Here is a 19,832-nt window from a genome sequence, read left to right as displayed (position 1 = left end):
TTATTATTTCTCTTGCCATTACGAGGACGAGTTCAATTAATGATTCATTTGAGTATTACAATTACTTTCATGACTTGCAGGGTTCATTTCAAGACAGCATGACATAAATAAACAGTCTTGTATTTTAAAACAAACACAAGTTTACAAGCAACTCAGTGTTTTTTAATGAGTAGCACAACTCGCCTGTTCAGTTCATTAAAGTATTGTTTGCACATCCTACCAGCATCTCAACATTAGTCATCCTTTGAGACTCAAGTTGTAGACAGTGATGGCAAGAACACAACACAGTACATCCCGTCTCTCTAAACACATTGGACATTTTTGAATCTCATACCCATTTTTATAAAATGAAATGCATTGAAGTCAAAACCCAAAATGTAGCCATTGGTTGCAACTATTGTTATAGTTTAAGTTTCATGCTTCATGGCAAAAGTTGAACAATTACCAGAAAGGACATAACTGTAGGTTTGAAAAACATGTTTACGAGCCTGACCTTCCTACTTTAGGACAGTTGATGATGTGATTCTTATTGCACAACCTATCCAAAAATACTCCAGTAAACGGACTTGTACACTGGGCACTTCCTCTGTGTGTGTTTGACAGTCGAGGTGATGCTTTTACTCTGAAGGATTCCAGACCGGAACTGAAGAAAAAACACGCCCACTACTTCCGGTATAACACTGCGCGGCGGGACCAGGCGGGCAATACAAACTTTTTCCGGCCTTGTACCACCGTTAACCGACAGCAGCAGTCTGTAATGAACACGGTGAAAACTACCGTAGACAGGAAACGCCCACCGCCGGTTAAAGTGTTGTCCGGTCAGCTGAGGACGGCAGAGAGCCGCGGGACGGCCGACAGCGGGGATGGGTGTGTTATCAGGCTGGACAGGGGTCGCTGTCTGCCGGTGTCACTGGTGTGGATGCAGGGGACTGTACTGGGGGTCCAGCTGGACAGAAACACCCTGCTGCTGATGGATGACACCGGGACGTTTACTGTGCAAGGGGTCAACAACATCCCCAAAGGGAAACCGTGTCTGTCCCAAGGTGAAGTCAGTTTCTGATTCAATAAGTACCTTTATGTCTGGATTGTGTACATTTGTACTTTTCTACAAAAATACACCAAGAATATAAAAAGTACAAATTAAATCTGCAACTTCTGAGTGATTGTCTTCATTGTTCATCTGTTTTACATACTATACCTTTTCATTATATGTTTATGGCATATTATAGTATGACATTTGTTATGACATTATATTTTCTATTATTTCTTCTACATATTATAGACATTTTCTATACTATGACTTTTGACATACTATGAAATGTTTGTCATGCTCTTCACTGAGGTGTGTTTATAGGAAACACTTGAAAGTGGTGACGAGGCATTACTGTGTTTTTGTTTTAATGGCATGTTTTTAAACCTTTTGTTTGGTTTGTATATTACTCTTTATTGTTGAGCTCAGTCTCTTGCTAATCATTAAATTCATGATTCCTGGTGTATTTACATGAAAGTCGACGACAGCCAGACCTACAAATTGCTAATTGTGTGCCTGAAGCAGGAACATTAATCTTATAAATGACTTCACATTTCCCCGTATCACCGTCCGTGTGTTCTTGAATCTATCGTCAGAGAACAATTGACCACCTGCTTCTGTTTTCACAGGCAAATATGTCATGGTGATGGGTGTCATCCAGGCCATCTCCCCGGAGCCAGTCATCCGTGCAGTGAAGATGGCAGACCTCTCCGAGCTCGCCCGTCTCCACAGACGGATGTGGAAGCTGGAGGTGGAGGACCTGCAGCAGGCGTTGGCCTGAACGTCGTGCGTGTCCAGCTGGGTATGCATCACTGAAGTAATTCTTGACTCATGGGAGGAAAATGAAAAACTACCTCGCAGGACTGAACGGCGGATTCTACTTGATGTCGGGAGTCTGACTGGGAGGTGTGATGCAAGAGTGACAGACTCCTGTTTACGTGATGCTTAAACAAGAGAAGTGTGTGTGTGTGTGTGTCAGAAGTGGAGCTGAAGGCCTATAATTAACTGAGACTTGTGCATCTTCTTTGTAATACTTTAGCATTCAGATTAAAGACACAATGGCAGAATGTACAAACGATAAATAAAGATGAACACAATTCAGATGTTAATACACACGGCATCAGGATTGATGTTAAACATGGTTAAACATATTAATCTCCATGTTCAGTTACTGCAGAAACAATTCAATCCCAATGCAAACATGTTATCCACGTTCCTTTCTGCCTGTGACTGGTGGAATGTAAAGTACATATACTTAAGTGCAATTGAGGTATTTGTACTGTACTCGAGAATTTTACTTGCAAAGATTAAAAGTAGCTGCACCTCCACAAACTACAACAGTTCAAAGCTGCAGACAGAAAACTAAGAACTACAACAGAAGTCACTGTGATTGAGTACTTTGCTCAGACCTTGTTTTCAACACTTGTAATGGAATATGTGTACAGTGTGTTACTACTTGTAACAGATGTCGTTAATAAAACACAGCGCTTTAAAACAGATTTAAAAAGGAAGCTTTATTTGGTGGTTCCCATTACACTGGTAACACTATTGGATAAATGGAAAGTGACCTATGCTGACTGATTAAAATAAGAAAATGTCAACTGAATTCTCAATTTAAGTATCCCATACTTAAAACATATTGAAAGGTGAAAGGTCTTTAACAAATACAAACTGCTTTTGGAAGAATTTACTTTAGGCTTAACCGTTTCTGAACACGTCTCTGATCAAGGTTTACACGCGCCGCCTTCAGCCCCACTGTTGGGTGTTGTGCTGAGAGGCGCGAAGCTTCAAGTGTCGTCCACTCGGTGCTCGCTGTATATGATGACACTCGTGTAGTTCAGATCAGAGTAAACCAGCCACCAACCAGAGGGCCGGTCCTGAACGCCCTCTTTAAAATCATGCTGTGATCAGGCTCAGAGGCCCTGGAGGATCACCTGACTCGAGACTGTTTGAATACTGCATTAATTGCAAGGGAGCATGAATATCGTCACTGCGTCGTTAGATAATGTCTTTAAGCAGAAAACTGTATTTTCCAAAGTCATTGTCATTTGGTGCTATAAGATGGTCTTTTCTGGCTTTGGCAAGTTTCATCAAAAGGAATTCTCTGCGCTCCATCCACTCTTTTAGTTCCTGCTCCCCGTGCGCCAGCTTACACAACTCATCCTCTGTGCACGTGCCTTTGAGGAACCTATCGGAACACAAGGTCACAGGGTCAACCATCAGAAACCAGTGGACTCAGACAGACAGACGTAAAGCACCGCGCATTAGGAAACAACCCGACATTGATGACGGGTAGATGCAGAACCCTCGTCATCGCGCTCTCTTCCCACACACACACGGTTCTGTCTTACCTCTCACAAACTTTGAAAGTGCCCGTGGGAAACCGATACTGCCAGCAGTTCTGATCATCCTCAGAGTTGAACACTCTGTCTTTGTGTTTTTCTGAAGTGATGTGCTGCTGCCACTGCTTCTCACTGTTGCAGTTTTTACCACACAGCCAACAGTGATTGCCAGCCTGAGAACACACACACACACACACACACACACACACACACACACACACACACACACACACACACACACACACACACACACACACACACACACAGACAGAGAGAGAGAAATCCCATTTACACAAGTGACTAATTACCATCTGTTGGTTAATCATTCAAATTTATCGCTGTTTATTTTAATCACTTGGCAAATAACTGCATTAAAAACAAGATTCTATCAAAATGTTCACAGTTTCCCCGTCAGGCATTAATCGTTCTGTACTGCATCCTCACATTCTGACAGATTAATCATTATCTGCGTAGAAAAGCAATGCAACACAACAACCGCTGCTAATGAGTCTGTTCATTACAAGATCCTTCACGCCAAACTAGGAACGTGTTTAACAACAAAACTTTATTTAAAACACAGCCGTTTACAAACTCACTGCTTCCTAAACGTTCTCACTGAAACCTGAGACTGTTCATGTGGAAGTGTGTTCAGGAAGTACACTGCTGGAGAAATGAGCCTTGGGTTATACTGCACGAGGTGTGTGAAGGTGTTGCTGTTCGCCTCGCAGGCCGGCGAGGAAAACAAGACGCAGTAATTAATATACAAATGGTCACTGTGTGGGGGAAGTAATCCTTTCAGCTGCGGGGTTTCACTGAAACTTGGCTCTTAGAGATGCACTACAAACTAAATACCACTGTCAGCAGGTTAAAGTCGTGTGTCGGACCTGCCGGGCTTCAGAACTCACCACTTCTTCAGCGTAGTCTGTTGGCATGTGGATCTGTTTGCCGTTCTCCCTGACAGAGTTGCTGGAGGCGTCGTCCCCCCAGCCAGGCTTCTGAGACTGCAGCCACTGCTCATAAAGCTGATCCATATCTGGAACTGAATGAGTGAATCACATACTAATTACATTCTACTAATTAAACTACTGCACAGAGTCAGAGCTCATCCCCTTCAACTCACTGTTGTTTTCCTTCATGTACGTCCAAAGGTCTCTTTCTTCTAGACTGTGAGCAAACGTGCAATTCCCAATGTACTGACACTTCTTGCCAGCCGTCACATGCATGCAAATCTAAGAAAGGAAAAAGGAACATGAGCATCGATTAGTTTGTAAATCAGAAAGGCAAAGAAAGGACGGCAGAGGAGGAGAACGTCTGGCACCAACCTCAAATTGAGACGGGATGGGTTTTTTCGTTGGGAGGGGTCGAACCGTTGTCCACTTTTTCCTTTCGTGGGAACTTACAAGCACCACCCGCCTGTCTTTAGCCCACCTGAGACAGAAAGACAGAGTCAGTGGATTACAGCTCGCGTCGCCTCCTGTCCACAACGCGTGTGTTCCAAGACTTTGTAACACTCACGTGTGTCTCGCCTTGGCCGAGCAATACTTCTTGTTTTTGTCAGCTTCGCTGAGTTGGCCGTTTCTCCAGCACTGACCACAAACAAACATCATCTTCAGGTTTGGAGGCCCGAACCTCCTCTGTGCACTGGTGAGCTGCTGAGGAAACAGGAAGGGCGGGTTAAACCACAGTGACGCGACGGAAGGATGAAATAATGAGCGGGTTAGCCAGCATTAGAGGGCTGCTGGTTTCAATCATTTACATGTATTTTACTGACTTTCTTGGCAAGGAGGATGGACTATATGCACCGGGGAGACGTTACTAACGTTACATCAGGTAAGACAAAGTAAATAACGGGTCCAGGTTCTACATTAACGGCTCTTTCTGGGTTCGGGGGCACATTGTTGGAGCATGAAGACCTTCTGCTGGGCTCACCTGGGCTCCCTGCAACGAAGCTGTTGCATTCCAAAACTTCTTTGCCTCCTGGACAATACTTTCATGAGTGATACCTGTACGATGCCAAAATAAAAAGTAAGTAAATAACGGGTGAATAATTCCATTTAGAAGTGACAAATATTGCAAACGCTGTTGTGTTAGAGGAACTGTGTTCCAGGCCTCGGGCGTCTTACCAAGCTCGTGTTGCATCATCCACACCTTCAGCTCGATGAGGCTGTGGGCGTAGAAGCACTCGTCTTCTCTCACGCAGCCGTATCGGACTTCATGGCGGCAAAGATCCAGCTGGCACAGAGGACTCAAGGGTCGGATCTTAGAATAACGAACCGTAGTCTCCTTCAAAATGTGGACCAAGCACCTGAGAGACGAGCAGACAAGCCACATTCCTCACATGTCTACGTTTGGTCTTGTGCTCTTTTGGTAGATTTGAAGTAGAAATGCTGTTTTCAGAGTTTACACGTGAGCTACACTTACTTATGATCCTCAAAGTCGTGCTTGGTCACCGGGTGAGAGCAAAGTGAAGATTCATCTTTGTTGGTTTTGCTGATTATTCGGGGTTTGTGGTCAAAGCACACCTGCAAATTAAACAACAGGCATTTGGAAAATGTCAAAAGTCTATGGAAGAACAGCTGATCGCGGCGGCCTGGAAGGCTGAGGCCTTACCGCAGCGCCGGGGTTCGAATCCGACCCTGCGTGTCATCCCCCCTCTCTCTCTCCCTTCCCAGTCTATCTGTCCTCTACATCTAACAAAAGGCAAAAAAAGCCAAAACAATTCACTTAAACAACATTTAGAGAAATATTTCTTTGTAACGACCTCATTTTCTATTGGATAGAAGCAAAATCATTGAAGATCAACGAACATGTTGGAATGTAAGAACTTACATGTGATCTCCAAACACTCGGCTCCAGCAGCACTACACTTATTGTACATTAAATGTCTTAATGAATGAATGAATACTCACTCCGCAGAGAAACATGAAGAGCCCGTGATGCTCGTGTAAGATCTTGGGGACAGTCAGCCTGACGTTTGAGTTGGGCCCATAAGGATCGAACAGAAGCTCTCTGGATATGAACCCTTTCCGCTCCAGAGTCCAAACATCGATCTCTTCCTGGCAGTATGCAAACGTGCAGTGGCCGGGGTACAGACACTCCTTTCCAATCGCCACCTCTGAAACCACACGGGTCACCTTGTAACGCTCGTCGGAGCAAAGTGTAGAAAGAGGGCCAGAAACGGCAGCTGCACAAAAGCTGCTCCAAATCCTCCAATGATGTGAATACTTAGATTTAATTCAGGGAAACACATGCCCGAGTAACCATGCATAGGAATTACAATACAAGCCCTTTAGAATTGTTTTCAAACTAACGGGCTTTGTAGGTAAGAAGTAGCAAGAACAGCTTTACAAACGTTACCTTTGCAGATGTAATAAGGGCCGACGTATTGGGTTTTTGTTGGTCTGGGCCGAATGAGCTTCCACGTTTTGTCCTGTGAATGTTTAATTCTGCCGAGTAAAGCATCCTTTTTGCATTTGTGCTCTTCTGTGTGAAGTGCGTAATCTAATACACCGGGCCCTGTGGGTATAAAAAAAAAAGAAAAGACACATTTTAGACTAAACAGTACTTCCCTATCCTTAAAGACAAGGACCACACACACAAACACACACACACCACACACTACACAACCACACACACACACACACACACTGTAAAAACCATTCCTCACCAGTTTTGACGTAGCACACCGAGCACGCTTGTCTGAATTCATGCGTGTCAGCCAACGGGTTCTTTGCTAAATCCACAGCAGCAGGAAGACCCTTCACTTCAGGCATCCCTACAGCCATCCCCATCGGGCTTTCATTGTTGTTCAGCTGCAACAAAAAACAAAACATGATCACATATCAGCCGAGAACAACGCCTGGACTGAAGATGCCTGATGACTGATAAACATATTACCTGTTGAATGAATGGATTCTGAGCATAATCTAAAATGTTCACAGACGGGAGAAAAAGATACGTTTAATGAGCAGGTCACATATTCAGGGTTCCAACACCTTATTAAAGCTTTCCCAGCGCCTTACGATTCACATTTTATTTATTTATTTAAAAAGGGATTTATTCTGAAAGCGATGCACTTATACCCTCACAAGCAGGTTCCAGCACTTTCTTCTAAAGGTGGAAAAGCAGCATACCTGTTTTATAGTCTGTTATGTTGAGATTATCCAGGGAGTCCAGAGGTGGGGGGAGGGCGTCAAAACTGTCCATACCAAAATACGTACTTGACCCCGACTTGTGATAGAGCGGGGGCAGGGTTACGGTGCACTGCTGGACGCTGCTGTGGAGAAAGGGGTTGATGTGAGATGGCATCAGGAATGGACTCGACATGGAGCTGCCCGAGGAAATACTGGTCGGCAGAGGAAGGGGCCCCTTCATCGTGGGGATAATCTGAAGGAAGAGACAAACAAGAGTCACACTTCTGCTCAGACGTCGTCACGTTGTATTCCCCCCGAGGTCACCCCCGCTCACTAACCATGGCTGATTCGGGGCCAGCTTGGTCCAGCAGGTCATCGAGGTCGTCCCCGATGATGTCCGCGTCAAAGTCTTGACTCGTTTCAAGCATTGAGCAAGGCGTACCGGTTCTGCACCCGTTAACAAACGTGGGCACGGGAAGAGAAACCGACGTGGGCACAGACGCGGGCAGGGAAACAGATACAGGCAGGGAAACGGACTCGAAGCCTGGCGGCTCAGACAAAGTCACAGAGGAGATGCTGCTGATGGGGGAAAGTTCATCCACCGCCGATTCATTCAGAGCCGGGTGCGACGCTACTGCAGCTGGGAGGGGAGCCGGAGCCAAAACACTGCTGTCCTGGGTCAGCTGAGGCACTTCTAAAGACACAACAGGGAGAACACCATCAGTGACTGTCGTCCTCTAAATCACAAGAATCGAAGCTGCGTTTCGTATCAAACTTACCAATTTCTATATCTTCAACTGAGGACGAGTCATGGGAAAACTGCAGAAATGTAGAAACATATTTTGCAGTGTGTTATCGTACTGATCATCTCTCACACTGGAGCGTATGAGATCATACACGTTGCTTACCTTGTCACATGACGCATCCTGATAACTTGATCCTCGCAAGACATTCAAGGCAGGCTGTTAAAACAGAATCATCTTAATTAAATGATGACTCATCATTCAGGATCAGGACAGCCCTCAGTGTCTGTGTGGGATAATTCACTTTGTAGGTCTGTCAACGTTTAGAGTAAGCTTCATGGCGACACACGTACCTTACTCCTGATATAAGCTTTACGGATTTTCAATCCCAAAAGTTTGGCAAGGTCCTCAGTCAGCTGTGTGACACCGGTGTCCTGGAGAAACAATGAGAATTGACACGCGTTTACTCAAAACACATCTTGCACAATCGCGGCCTTTGACCTTTGTTCTTGTTCATTCTGACATGTTTCACTTAAAGCTACAGTTGGCAACGTTATTAGAAGTAAACCGTCACTATATCCAGACAGCCGTGCATGAGACTCACAAATCATGTTCCTCTCTGCCCTCAGCGCTCCTGGTGACACCTGCAAGATTCCACCCGAATGAAAACCCGAGCGCCCCCAACGTAGCGTCCAACGCAGCGTTTTTAAAATAAATTCCCACCAAAGTCTCCATCAGTGTTAACTGAAGTGTCTTCATTCAAACTAAAAGATTTTACAGCCACACAACAATGAACTCAATGGCAGGCAGCCACAAACATCGAGGCTCCACCAGGTGCTGGTGCAGTTGGTGCTGCAGGTAGCCTGAACAACATGAACAGCAGAAATTAAAAACTAGGGTGGATCTCCTTTTCCATTTGGATAAACCAACATAACACAGAGGATGTTACAGCTTACCTGAGGCACTGTTAGAGAGCATTTGGCAACAGCCTCATAGGCCTCTTGATGTCTCCCCATCTCTTTCAAGGACTTTGCTTTCCTGTACAGCGCTCTGTAGTTCCCCTCGTTCAACTGCAGAGCTTTTTCACAGTCTTCTAACGCTTGGTCGTACAGTCCCTGAGGAAAACAAATGTTAGAGCGGATATAATTAAGCCTTGTGCCGCGGTGAACACAGAACAAAGAAGCGTCTGTTTGACCATAAAAAGACTTGAATTGTACGTGTTCAGTGAGTCGAGTCAGGTATGGGTGTGGTTTACTGCCGTGACAGGATCGTAAATGGACTCTTCACTGGATCAGAAAGTGAACGTTCTGAAAGCATCAATAAGTTTCTCTCTGATTTGACCAACAGATGATGTCACATGACACCAACAGTATTTACACTACAGCGTATGCAGTAATGATTTGCGGTACTTTAACACGACACATAGAAAGAAGAGCAGCAGAGCACGCATCGTCGCTGTGCATCACATGACGTTGAATATTATAATAATAAGTAATGAATGTGGTATATAGTACAAGTCACTTCATTGTGCATGCAACGCGCACCTTTCGGGTGGATCATTATTTGTGTATTCATTAAAAAATAAAAAGCAATTCATCAACTTACTCAACGTATTCATGCGTTTCTTTATTGATCCACTTTTGCACGACAAGCAAATTATTGTACATCTCATTATGTTGTCAAACTACGGTTATGGAACCTGCTGTCAGACTACAATCCTAAATGATGTGTAATAAGAAGCGAGTAAATAAGATGCTGAAAGTAGGCATCAGTTAAACAAAACAAGGACTGCGCTTATTCAAGTTTTTGCCGAGAGTTCGATGAAAGGATTGCGCGTGACTGAGTGCTGAGCACATGTCCCAACATAACCAGTTAATAATTAACTTTTCCTAATGCGCCAGAAGCAGAGGACTCCAACGTGGGACAACACGAGAGCTTATTGTATCCTGACATTTTGAGAAGTGTGTTTTGGTCGAAGTGATTTGTCGACGTGCGTACAGAGCAAGTCATCTCTAAACCTGCGGGGGCCTGAAACATAACATTTCACTTAAAAAGAATGTTGCAATTAACCGGCGATTGAAAGTGAAACAAGACACAAGTGCGATCGTCGCCCGTCACTCACCGGGACAATGTTTAGGTACGCAGCAGCTCGGTTTGCGTACAGCTTTTCCAGTAAACTTGTCGGAACACAAATGTCTTCCGAGTCGGCGTACTCCGCTATACTCAAAGCTTCCGTGTACATCTCGATGGATTTCGTCCAATCCCCTTCTCTAAACACGTCGTTTCCTTCTCCGAAAAGATTCCACACGAGATCTTTAATGAACACCTGGAAATGTTAAGAAAACCAAAATCACTACAAAATTAAACACAGTGCTTTCATTCAGACCCATCACACACACACACACACACACACACACGCACACGCACACGCACACGCACACACGACGCTCACCTCATACTGCTCTTGACTTCCAGGAAATGGAAGCGTTGATCTAAAAAGACAAAAGGAAGTTCACGTTACGAACCTTTAAAGTGTCAGCAGAATGAAATAAATGTTCGTTGGAGGGAGAAATAACAGTTGTGATTAGTTCAGTAGCATTCAGAGCACTGCAGCTAACATCAATCATCCTACTCTTCATATTTATCTCAAATCAATGAAGCCATGCAGCTGAACTGTCAACTGATCTGAATCAACACAACAATACATCTGATCATATTTTAGTTTACACGTGTGATTCCTCTGTTTATATCTATAGTACTTCAGTAGATAAAGTACAAAACAGATCGGAACTTAAGACATCAAGACAGGAAGGGGTGTGTGTGTGTGTGTGTGTGTGTGTGTGTGTGTGTGTGTGTGTGTCATTGGTGTGACAGGTGGCTGTGTGCAGGTGCAGAGCGCAGTGACAGCTGAATGCAAACGATTCTGCAAAAGCGACATATTGTAAACAACATTTCACAAAAAAAGCCAAAGCTGATTCAACACAGCGCTGGAAATATTTATGTTAGTTACATTTTATTTTCTATTTCTAATATTGAAAACATGCCAGCTATAATACACTTGGTGCAGAGTGCAATACTAAAGCAAAATACTACAAAAACAAACAGGAAATTATATGATTAATATTATAGGATATTAATATGGATTTGTTATGATATTATAGAGTACAATAACACTTTCTGCATGCTGGCACAGAACAGAGATTATTATCAGCAACATATATTAATCATTGAGTGCATTTGTAATCAGGAAGATGATTTACTGGCAACCAGCTCTATACGGAAACCTTTGTGTCATTAAATGTCTTAATGTCTTGCAAGTGACTCAGTCTTAGTTAAAATTATCAGGAATAGTTACATAACACATCATGATGACGTGTAGAGTAGTATTTTAAGTATCACTTTTGTTTTACACAGAGGCCGAGTCAGATCAGATGAATTGCAACACTGAGCTGCTCGGTATAGCTCTCAAAACAACATGTACATGTACATGTACATGTCTGCCTGATGCATGAAAACAAAGCTCAAATATCCCACATTAAAAACAAAACTAACTCAAAGCCAGTTATCAGCCGTCCCCCTGATACCCAGCTGATCTGAACAACACATGATGCAGAGCTGACAAATCATGATTGCATCATGCCGTGTGGAGGAGCGTTTTCACTTCAAAAGAACCGGTAACAGTCTTTATCTAGTTATCCTCAACAATGTGTTCAAGATAGGATGACATGAAAGACTAGCGGGCATGGCAACATTAGTGTCAAACAGTCCTTACACTTTACAGCAGCCTGAGTACTTATCAGGGTGTGAAGTATTAGTCAAATTTATCAACCGGTGATCTAAACGCGGCACTTACTGGATGAACTGCAGGCCTTTTTGAATCTCCTGCCAGCGAGTCCTTCTGTCCTGACCCTCTCCGGACATGTTTGTATTAATATCCACTCCTCTGTCGGCACCTGAAAGTACAACATTTGATATATTCATTATTATATTAACTGGTAAAAAAAAAAACAATCTGGCAAAACCCAGCAACAATGACAACACAAGCAGCGCTTCTAAGTTACATAAATCACCATCAGCAGGTCGTTCAACTGGTTTACTGACAGTTCAAACGCTCAATGTGCTCAGGCATTATATTACAGAAAGTTCATTCATGTTCATGGCTTCCGCATTTAGTAATGACGACACACATGTAGTTCCGGAAATTGAGGCTTAAACGTTCGTGTTAGCTCGTGCGAGCTGATAAACGTTAAAAACGGTTTAGAATAGCAACGGTTAACTTAAAAGTACACATCTGAAGGTGTGGACGTTTGAGTTTCTCACTTCTTAGCCCGGGAAAACGGTTACAACAGCGTGTGAAAGCAGGAGGTCCATTATCGGACATAATTTTGAGAGCACTAATATTTTTTGAGCTACTTTTCAGTTGTATGCTTCACAACATATGAATAAAACACATTTACCTTGGGTGTCGCGGTTTGTATTATATATTTGAATATAGCATTACTGTCAGACACGTATCGTGTTGTTAACAAGTCAAACTGTCAACCCTGTCCGGTCATAGTTGATGTGTAACACCCATTGTTGTTTTAATACTTCACATTTCTTCAACGCTAGCTGCTAATCAAATAGGAATGTGTGTTACAGGAAGAGACCGGAAGATGGGGATAGTATTGGCCTGTTTTGGTCAACAAAGCTAACTTTATTTGGAGGAACATTTTTGAGTGTAGAAGCGTTCATCGCTTAACAATCACGTCTATTTCAAAAACGACTTGCTGACTGGAGAAAGACATATTTAAAAGTTAAGTTTTAGGAGAAACAGGGAGGTGTCCGATAAAGGGCGCATGGCATTTAGCGCACGTGTGTTACCCGCGGTCGGGGGAACCGCCGAGAGTAGACTTCTAGTTAGCAATCATCATCTGCTAGCAACGGTTAGCCGTCTGTAGCTCACATAGTTTCACTGCTGCCAACACATAAACAATCTTAACTGATAAAACACAACAGTGGCCTTCAGTACCGGTAACACACTGGCATAACCAGCTACGTGACGACAGCCAAATAAGTTTCTAAGAAGTACAACAAAGCATAACGTTAGACATGCCCAAGTTAAACTAGTTCCCCAACGCAAACAATAGCGAGCAGAAGATGTTTAGCTCCCGCCTGAGCCATGGTAAATTTCACATATATGATATAACAATGTCTACTTAACATACTTACATGAATGGATCTTTATTCCAAACAACCCTTATCTCGGTTATCTAAAAGGAGGGAAAGCGATTTTTCGTTTTAGCTGAAATAACTTGATGTGCTGTATCGCTGAAGGCCGCCCTTTGCTTCTTCTTCTTCTTCGTCTTTGATTAGAGGTAGAGCGAAGACAGACTCCAGCGCGGTGCTGCCCCCTACAGGCAGCGGAAGGACACGACAACATTTCCTCATAGAAAATGACAATGCAACTTCAACAAGTATCAACAAACCAATAACGCCTATAGGCTATTAAAAGTTATATAATATGAACAATAAATTATATGGATGCACAAAGCAGTTTTTTGTAATTGTTTAAAAAAAAACGTCTATTCACACTTATTTAAGCTTACATTTGAATAAGTAATTACAAGAGAGATGAATACACACTTTTTTATTGAATAAGAAGCATATGCCTTTCAAGTTAGCCGTGACAGAGACATGTATCATGTGACAATACATGACCATTATTTATAAAATGTATATACCCATTTATGTTTTAAAAATTAATTAATTAGCTCATATAACTTATATATGTATATGGCAACCTTGACAATCTATATAGAGGACACCATCTAACATTGTCAATGCTCCAGGCCCTTTTCAAATATATACATCGCCGAGACACCCTGTTCCATCTCTCCAACAAAATCTACAAAGCACATCACGGTTCAGACTGTTAAGCCTGAAACAATGAAAACACCTCTCACCCTCAAACTCTCCTTCCTGCAAATCCTCCTCCGACAGTGAGATTCCTGGTTGTTTCATCTTTGAATTAATCAATGCATCATTAAGCCTCTTACATCCTGTAAATGTGGAACTGTGGGTCGCAAAGTAGAGACTAAGGACAACACAAGGAGAGATATCACAAGAGTGAGCTGGAATAAAATAAATTACATTCTCTTACTTCTTCTCGACGCATTATTGGGTTACTAGCTGCACTGTGTTAGATTACAGAAGGCTTTCAGCATGGCTTCACATTGAGCCTCACACACATTCTTATTTAAAACACACATCACACATCAAGGTTGCTCTCCAACGCTCATGTTAACCTGGCTAATGAAATTACTTTGTTTTAAAGGACGTCCGCACGTGTCAATCAGGATGCTTTTTTCTTTGTTCATGAAAAAGTTAAGTTTTAGTTTTAGTTTTAGTATTAGCATCATATTAATGTCAGGAAAACAAGTGCACAACACCATAACTTCTCTGGATTTTGCAGCTCATTGTACATTTGCAGCTTTTTCATGCGTCTTCGTCAGGTGTGTTCATCTCGATATGATCTAAACTGGATGTTCTGTAGCGATGGATGGGTTGAGCTGAACATATTTAGATGTGCAGGGATCGAGGGACGCTTCTCCTCTCTTGAAAGTGCATAACATAACTGCCAGGAGGAGGCGCTTATCTCACATTGTGCAGAAGCACCGCTGAGGAACTGAATCACAAAACGCTGTGAATACGTCCCCTGCTATCGAAACACAAAGCGTGCGCCTTTTATGATTTAGCTGCCCTGACATTACCACATTATGAATGATAATGGAGTCTAGTGTGACAGAGCTGGAAATATACTTTCAGAAAACATAATAAAAAGATGAAACCCAAAGATATGACACAATTCATGCCACTTTCAAATCAGGTCTGCAATTTGTCAAATAAACAATCTCAGCTGTTGAACTGAGACAGTCGAAGTGCTGCTCAGTAAATCATACTGACAGTAATGATAGCTGCAGTCTGCTTTATGTCCTGTTCCCGCCGCTGACATGTTTATTTACAAGGGGAAGAAAAGGGATGCAGTATTTATGGTTATGGAGGGGAAAGTATATTATTAGAGTATGATTCCCATAATCTGCAAGTCTAGTTGCATTTGTTGTGAGGAAGTGGAGTCACGTATTGTGTTGCTTAGAGTCAAAAATGTGCTGCGTTGGCAACAATTAGGCCTGAAGCTCACTGACATCTGGACCTCAACTCACAGTTGTGGAGGAATGTAACTAAGTACTGTATATAAGTGCATATTTAAGGTACTTGTACCTGAGTATTTACATGTTATGCTACTCTTTACTTCAACTCCACTACATCTCAGAGACAAATATTGTACTTTTTTACTCCACTACATTTGTCTGACAGCTTTCATTTCTAATAACTTTTCAGATTCTTCATACCCTATCTTCATATCATTCTTCATTCTGTCATACAACACTGACAGGGAGCATGTTTCTGCAGAACGAGTACTGTCGTGGAATTCAGCCGATACAAACTGAACTCAAAGGCGGTTGAAGTGAGCGCGTTATTCTTGCAAGAAGGAATACAGAGTGTCAAGTAGTCTGCAGGGAAGTTCAAAGTATAGGAGAATACACAAAAGATTATATAGACACCCTCGTGGGTGACTCTGTTTACTAACAGCGGCTGTGCAACTACGCATCTGATGCCAGAGATACAGAATGTCAAGGTGGACCAGAGTGTACTTCAGTATCTGTCTCTGGTTTTCTAGCTTTTGAATTCTTCCACCACTGAATGTGGGACGCTTGGAAGTTTTATGTGAAAACCAAAACAATGTAGAATTATAATTATCATCCAGAGGGACGTCTTCCAGCAGTTATGTAACTCGTGGTTCATTAAATCTCATGGTGCAGGAAAACATCCCAGAATAAGTCTGTCTGGGATTTTAGGGAACGTTTTAAACATATGTTACATCATTGCAATCTGTATTTGATTTTTGGATCCCAAATGTGTTAAAATAAAATGTATTTTATCCCACAAACAGTGAACTGTAGAACTGAGGAGGAGCAGGGGGAACCTGCAGGCGGATTCCTCTAGGGGGCGCACAGTGTGCCAAACACTGGATTAGCCTCTGGCCAATGGTTTTACTCAGGAGATTATTTAAACACCATCTAAAAAAAAGCTTTCCACTCAGTCAGTGCTGCGCTCACCGCCTGTAAGTGAACACTTGGAGTTCAGCCTCCTGTTGCACGCCATGACTGCCTTCTGCCGGATCCTTCTCCTGCTGTGTGGTAAGGTGATTATTTACTTTGTCGTGGAGCTCCAACTCGTGATGAGATGCTTAGACTTGAAAAGTTATTTCCAGGACACAGAGGGAGCTGCAGGTAACAGCCTTGAGGGGAAACTGCTTGTGTTTACTTATGCAGCAGAGTGATTCAGTCAAAGTGTTATTCTAAGGGAGCAAGTGCAAACAAACCCAATTGATTTTTGCTCTACAACATTTTCTACTTTCCCATCATTTCAAATCAGAGCCTGGTTGAGTGAAGCGCTCTGGTGTTCATGAAGTGTGAGGGAGAGGAAAGTCAATCCTCCGTTGTGTTATTGTTCTGGGACTCTGGGGGTTTCAGTGGGACTGCAGAAAAACAACAGATGAAGAAGAAACAAATGTGCATACCTTTCCAGATTTCTTCTTCTAGGTTTATTTATTGTGAGGTTTGATGCAAAGATTGAAGAAGCTCCACAACATGTCATGTTTGCATCCTAAAGATGAGAATGTCAGTAAACCACAGCAGAGTCATTTCTTCTAGGTTCTGTAGCCACTTAGACATTTAACTTTACACATACACAGTTTTAGGAACACCAGTCCTGTAATAAATCCACCTTCAGAGTTGTGTCAGACTGCATTTGTTTAAACTAGGTGTACCTAATAAAACAATCTAATCTGTCGTCACGTCATCAGATTTTCCAGATGAATGTGAGATTAAAAGTGATTTGATTGATGATTTAAGGTGCTGGATTATTTACATCATGTGTGTATTATCAACACAATCTCAATATTTTTATATTAATATATGTATTTTTTATATATAATGTTTTTGTTCACTTGTGTTAAGTGTTCTGGAGACCCCTGAACATCGACCCCTGAACATCTCACCATATATCAAAACTTTACCACAACCTTCTAAACGAAACAATGTGGATGTGTATGAAGAAAGTGAGACTCTACAGTCTGTTCCTCCTCTTCGCTTCTCTTCTTCTCTTAGTGGCCGCGGCCCCTGCGGTGACACGCAGGTCCCAGAGGACCAGGAGGGGGCTGCTGGAGCTGGCGGGAGCCATCAAATGCAGCACGGGGAGATCTGCGTTGTCCTACATGATGTACGGATGCTACTGTGGACTGGGTGGGCAAGGCTGGCCCAGAGACAAGGCAGACTGGTGAGCGTGAATCACACGACACTGTGGAGTCTGTGTTCTCATGTTGAAGAATATCTGGACACATGATGATAGTGTACAGAACTGTAAGCATGCAGCTGCCCCTACACATGTCCTACCTATACATTATGTGATGCAAAGGATCTAATTCAGCATGCAATAGTGATGTTTAGCCCCCCCCATCCTGCACGGGTCAGGCCTGCACATTATTTCCTCTTCTCAGTCGCCCTCCATCCTGCTCGTACACACACACACACACACACACACACACACACACACACACACACACACACACACACACAGTTTCCGTTGCTGAATGAGTCGACTCAACCACAGAAGCAGTGCAGTGGGATGGAAGGAGGGAGTGATGTCCACATTCGGGCAGACTCACATGCTCCAATGGGTGCTTCAAAATAGGCCCAAGAATTCCACACCCAAATCCTAATTGTCTCCTTCTTTTCCTTCTTTGCCGCAAGACACGGAAAACCCCCCCAAACCCGCAAACTGCTAACTATCTGTTGTGAGAACTGGTGTGGTGAGCCTGCCCTGCCTTTAAAATAGCCGTGGTGTGACTCAAAGCGCAGTGCTGGGACTACCCACCGACTGCTTTCTTGACCCTGCGTTGTGTCGTCTAGAGAGTTGAGCTTTCAAAATAAGACGTTTATCATTGTGTTGATCAGGTGTTGCCACAGGCATGACTGCTGTTATGGAGACGCAGAACATCATGGCTGCCGAACCAAAACAGACCAGTATCAGTGGACGTGTGAGGACAAGAAAGTGGAGTGTGGTACTGCATTTTTGATGCTTATGCATGCATAATATTTTGTTTATTTTGAAGGTAAGACAGCTGCTGCTTTCCTTTTTCCCTTGTGTTTGCACGTAACACTTCATCAAGGAGAATCCTGAACGTGAGACACAGACCAGGCTCTGTGGGATATACGGATAGCCATAAAAACAGGCAGCTAATTGGAGGGGAGAGGATGTTAATAACATGTATTTAATCCCCCATAAACCACAGGGATTTCTGAATATAGATAGCAACAGACTTAGAGGTTCACACATTTAAGTATCAAAAATAGTAGGCTGTTTATGATTCATAATATCCTGTTCAGTGGCTACATGCCTCTCCTTTTCAGAGAAAGTGAAATGAACCATTAATAAGTATTGTAAGACGAACAGCCGAAGAAGTATTCACAACCACAAACACCAAACATCCTCTTTTCAGCTGGTCACTGAAGGAAGACCTTTGTTTTCTTCGTTGCAGATGATTTGAAGGACAAATGTGAGAAGCTGCTGTGGCAAGTGTGACAGAGAGGCGGCCAAGTGTTTGAGAAAAGCACCTTTCATGAAGAAATATGCCATGTGGCCAGATTTCCTCTGCGGCCACGATCATCCAATGTGTAATATGTACTGACACAATAAATGCACGTCCTGTGTGCCTTCTGTAAATATGTGACATTAAGAATGGTAACGACATAAATACATGGATTTTATTGTGTGTTTTGTTTTGTTTTATGTCATGAGGCTGTTTTAATTAAAGGAAACACATACTGAGGTGTGTGAGGAGGTGAGGTGTGAGATTTGTTTTATGAAATCTATCGGTCAAAGCCAGTCGTCTCTAATATATTCTTTAATCTTTAATTGTGTAAAGAACATGCAAACGCATTTATCAGAGAAACTTCCTCTATTTGAGCTCAAAAAGACAGACTCTTTTACCTTTACACATTCAATGTTAGGAGTGGCTTAGAGTAGCAGCTTTAAAGATGGTAGATTACAGCTGCAGTACAATCACAAAATAAAAAGGCAACTTGGGCGTTCCTCTGCTGAAACTCAGCGAAGACTCAGACAAAAGGTCAAATGTTTACCAGCGAGGGAACGATCAGATAGCAGTTCTTTTATTTGTTGAAATTCTGTGCAGTTTATTGATTTATAACTCTTAAGTTGATTCCCTGGGGGTTTTTTTCTTCTGACTACACTTCAGTCATTAGGGTTTTAAAAAAGCTTTTGGGAAATTTAGAGCGCTAATAGGCAAACTGAGGGTTTCCTGCTGTGACACTTTCTTTCCAATTTAAAAAAAAAAAACCAGTGATCTCATACACCCTTAATATTATGACCACGTGTCATCTCATTGGCTGTTTCTTCACAGTATTAAAAGAGAAGCTAGTGAGATGCCTCTGCAGAAGAAATAGTGCCATCAAACCAGAAG

At 42.7% G+C, this 19,832-nt stretch overlaps 3 protein-coding genes across 4 annotated transcripts; 2 read left to right on the top strand and 1 right to left on the bottom strand.

Moving 5' to 3' along the window:
• Positions 1–664: 664 nt before the first annotated feature.
• LOC115006076 (recQ-mediated genome instability protein 2-like) lies at positions 665–2,529 on the top strand. The gene is made up of 2 exons (XM_029428115.1): positions 665–1,043; positions 1,660–2,529. Exons 1-2 carry the CDS (start codon positions 758–760, stop codon positions 1,809–1,811), a joined length of 438 nt encoding a protein of 145 aa, XP_029283975.1. The 5' UTR covers positions 665–757; the 3' UTR covers positions 1,812–2,529.
• LOC115006073 (zinc finger CCCH domain-containing protein 7A-like) lies at positions 2,526–13,635 on the bottom strand. 2 transcript variants are annotated; one of them, XM_029428108.1, is made up of 23 exons: positions 13,460–13,635; positions 12,102–12,201; positions 10,701–10,740; positions 10,371–10,574; positions 9,205–9,363; positions 8,602–8,682; positions 8,414–8,467; positions 8,285–8,324; positions 7,844–8,199; positions 7,506–7,758; positions 7,270–7,298; positions 7,040–7,184; positions 6,730–6,888; positions 6,282–6,487; positions 5,794–5,894; positions 5,496–5,677; positions 5,302–5,375; positions 4,888–5,021; positions 4,695–4,800; positions 4,493–4,601; positions 4,278–4,411; positions 3,382–3,545; positions 2,526–3,218 (listed from the first exon to the last, which is right to left on the bottom strand). In XM_029428108.1, exons 2-23 carry the CDS (start codon positions 12,167–12,169, stop codon positions 3,029–3,031), a joined length of 2,988 nt encoding a protein of 995 aa, XP_029283968.1. In that variant the 5' UTR covers positions 12,170–12,201; positions 13,460–13,635; the 3' UTR covers positions 2,526–3,028. The 2 variants fall into 2 exon arrangements, with proteins under 2 accessions (XP_029283968.1, XP_029283967.1); XM_029428107.1 differs by having other exon boundaries at positions 4,888–5,024; positions 13,460–13,634.
• Positions 13,636–16,405: 2,770 nt separating this feature from the next.
• On the top strand, positions 16,406–19,119 carry LOC115006078 (phospholipase A2-like). Its single transcript, XM_029428118.1, is given in 5 exon segments — positions 16,406–16,488; positions 17,461–17,629; positions 18,307–18,413; positions 18,891–18,925; positions 18,927–19,119. Coding segments are annotated over 5 exon segments (462 nt in total). The 5' UTR covers positions 16,406–16,451; the 3' UTR covers positions 19,041–19,119.
• The last annotated feature ends 713 nt before the right edge of the window (positions 19,120–19,832 follow it).

Source organism: Cottoperca gobio, unplaced genomic scaffold, assembly GCF_900634415.1.
Source record: "Cottoperca gobio unplaced genomic scaffold, fCotGob3.1 fCotGob3_460arrow_ctg1, whole genome shotgun sequence".
Lineage (NCBI taxonomy): Eukaryota > Metazoa > Chordata > Actinopteri > Perciformes > Bovichtidae > Cottoperca > Cottoperca gobio.
This window is presented reverse-complemented; position numbering and strand designations above follow the sequence as displayed.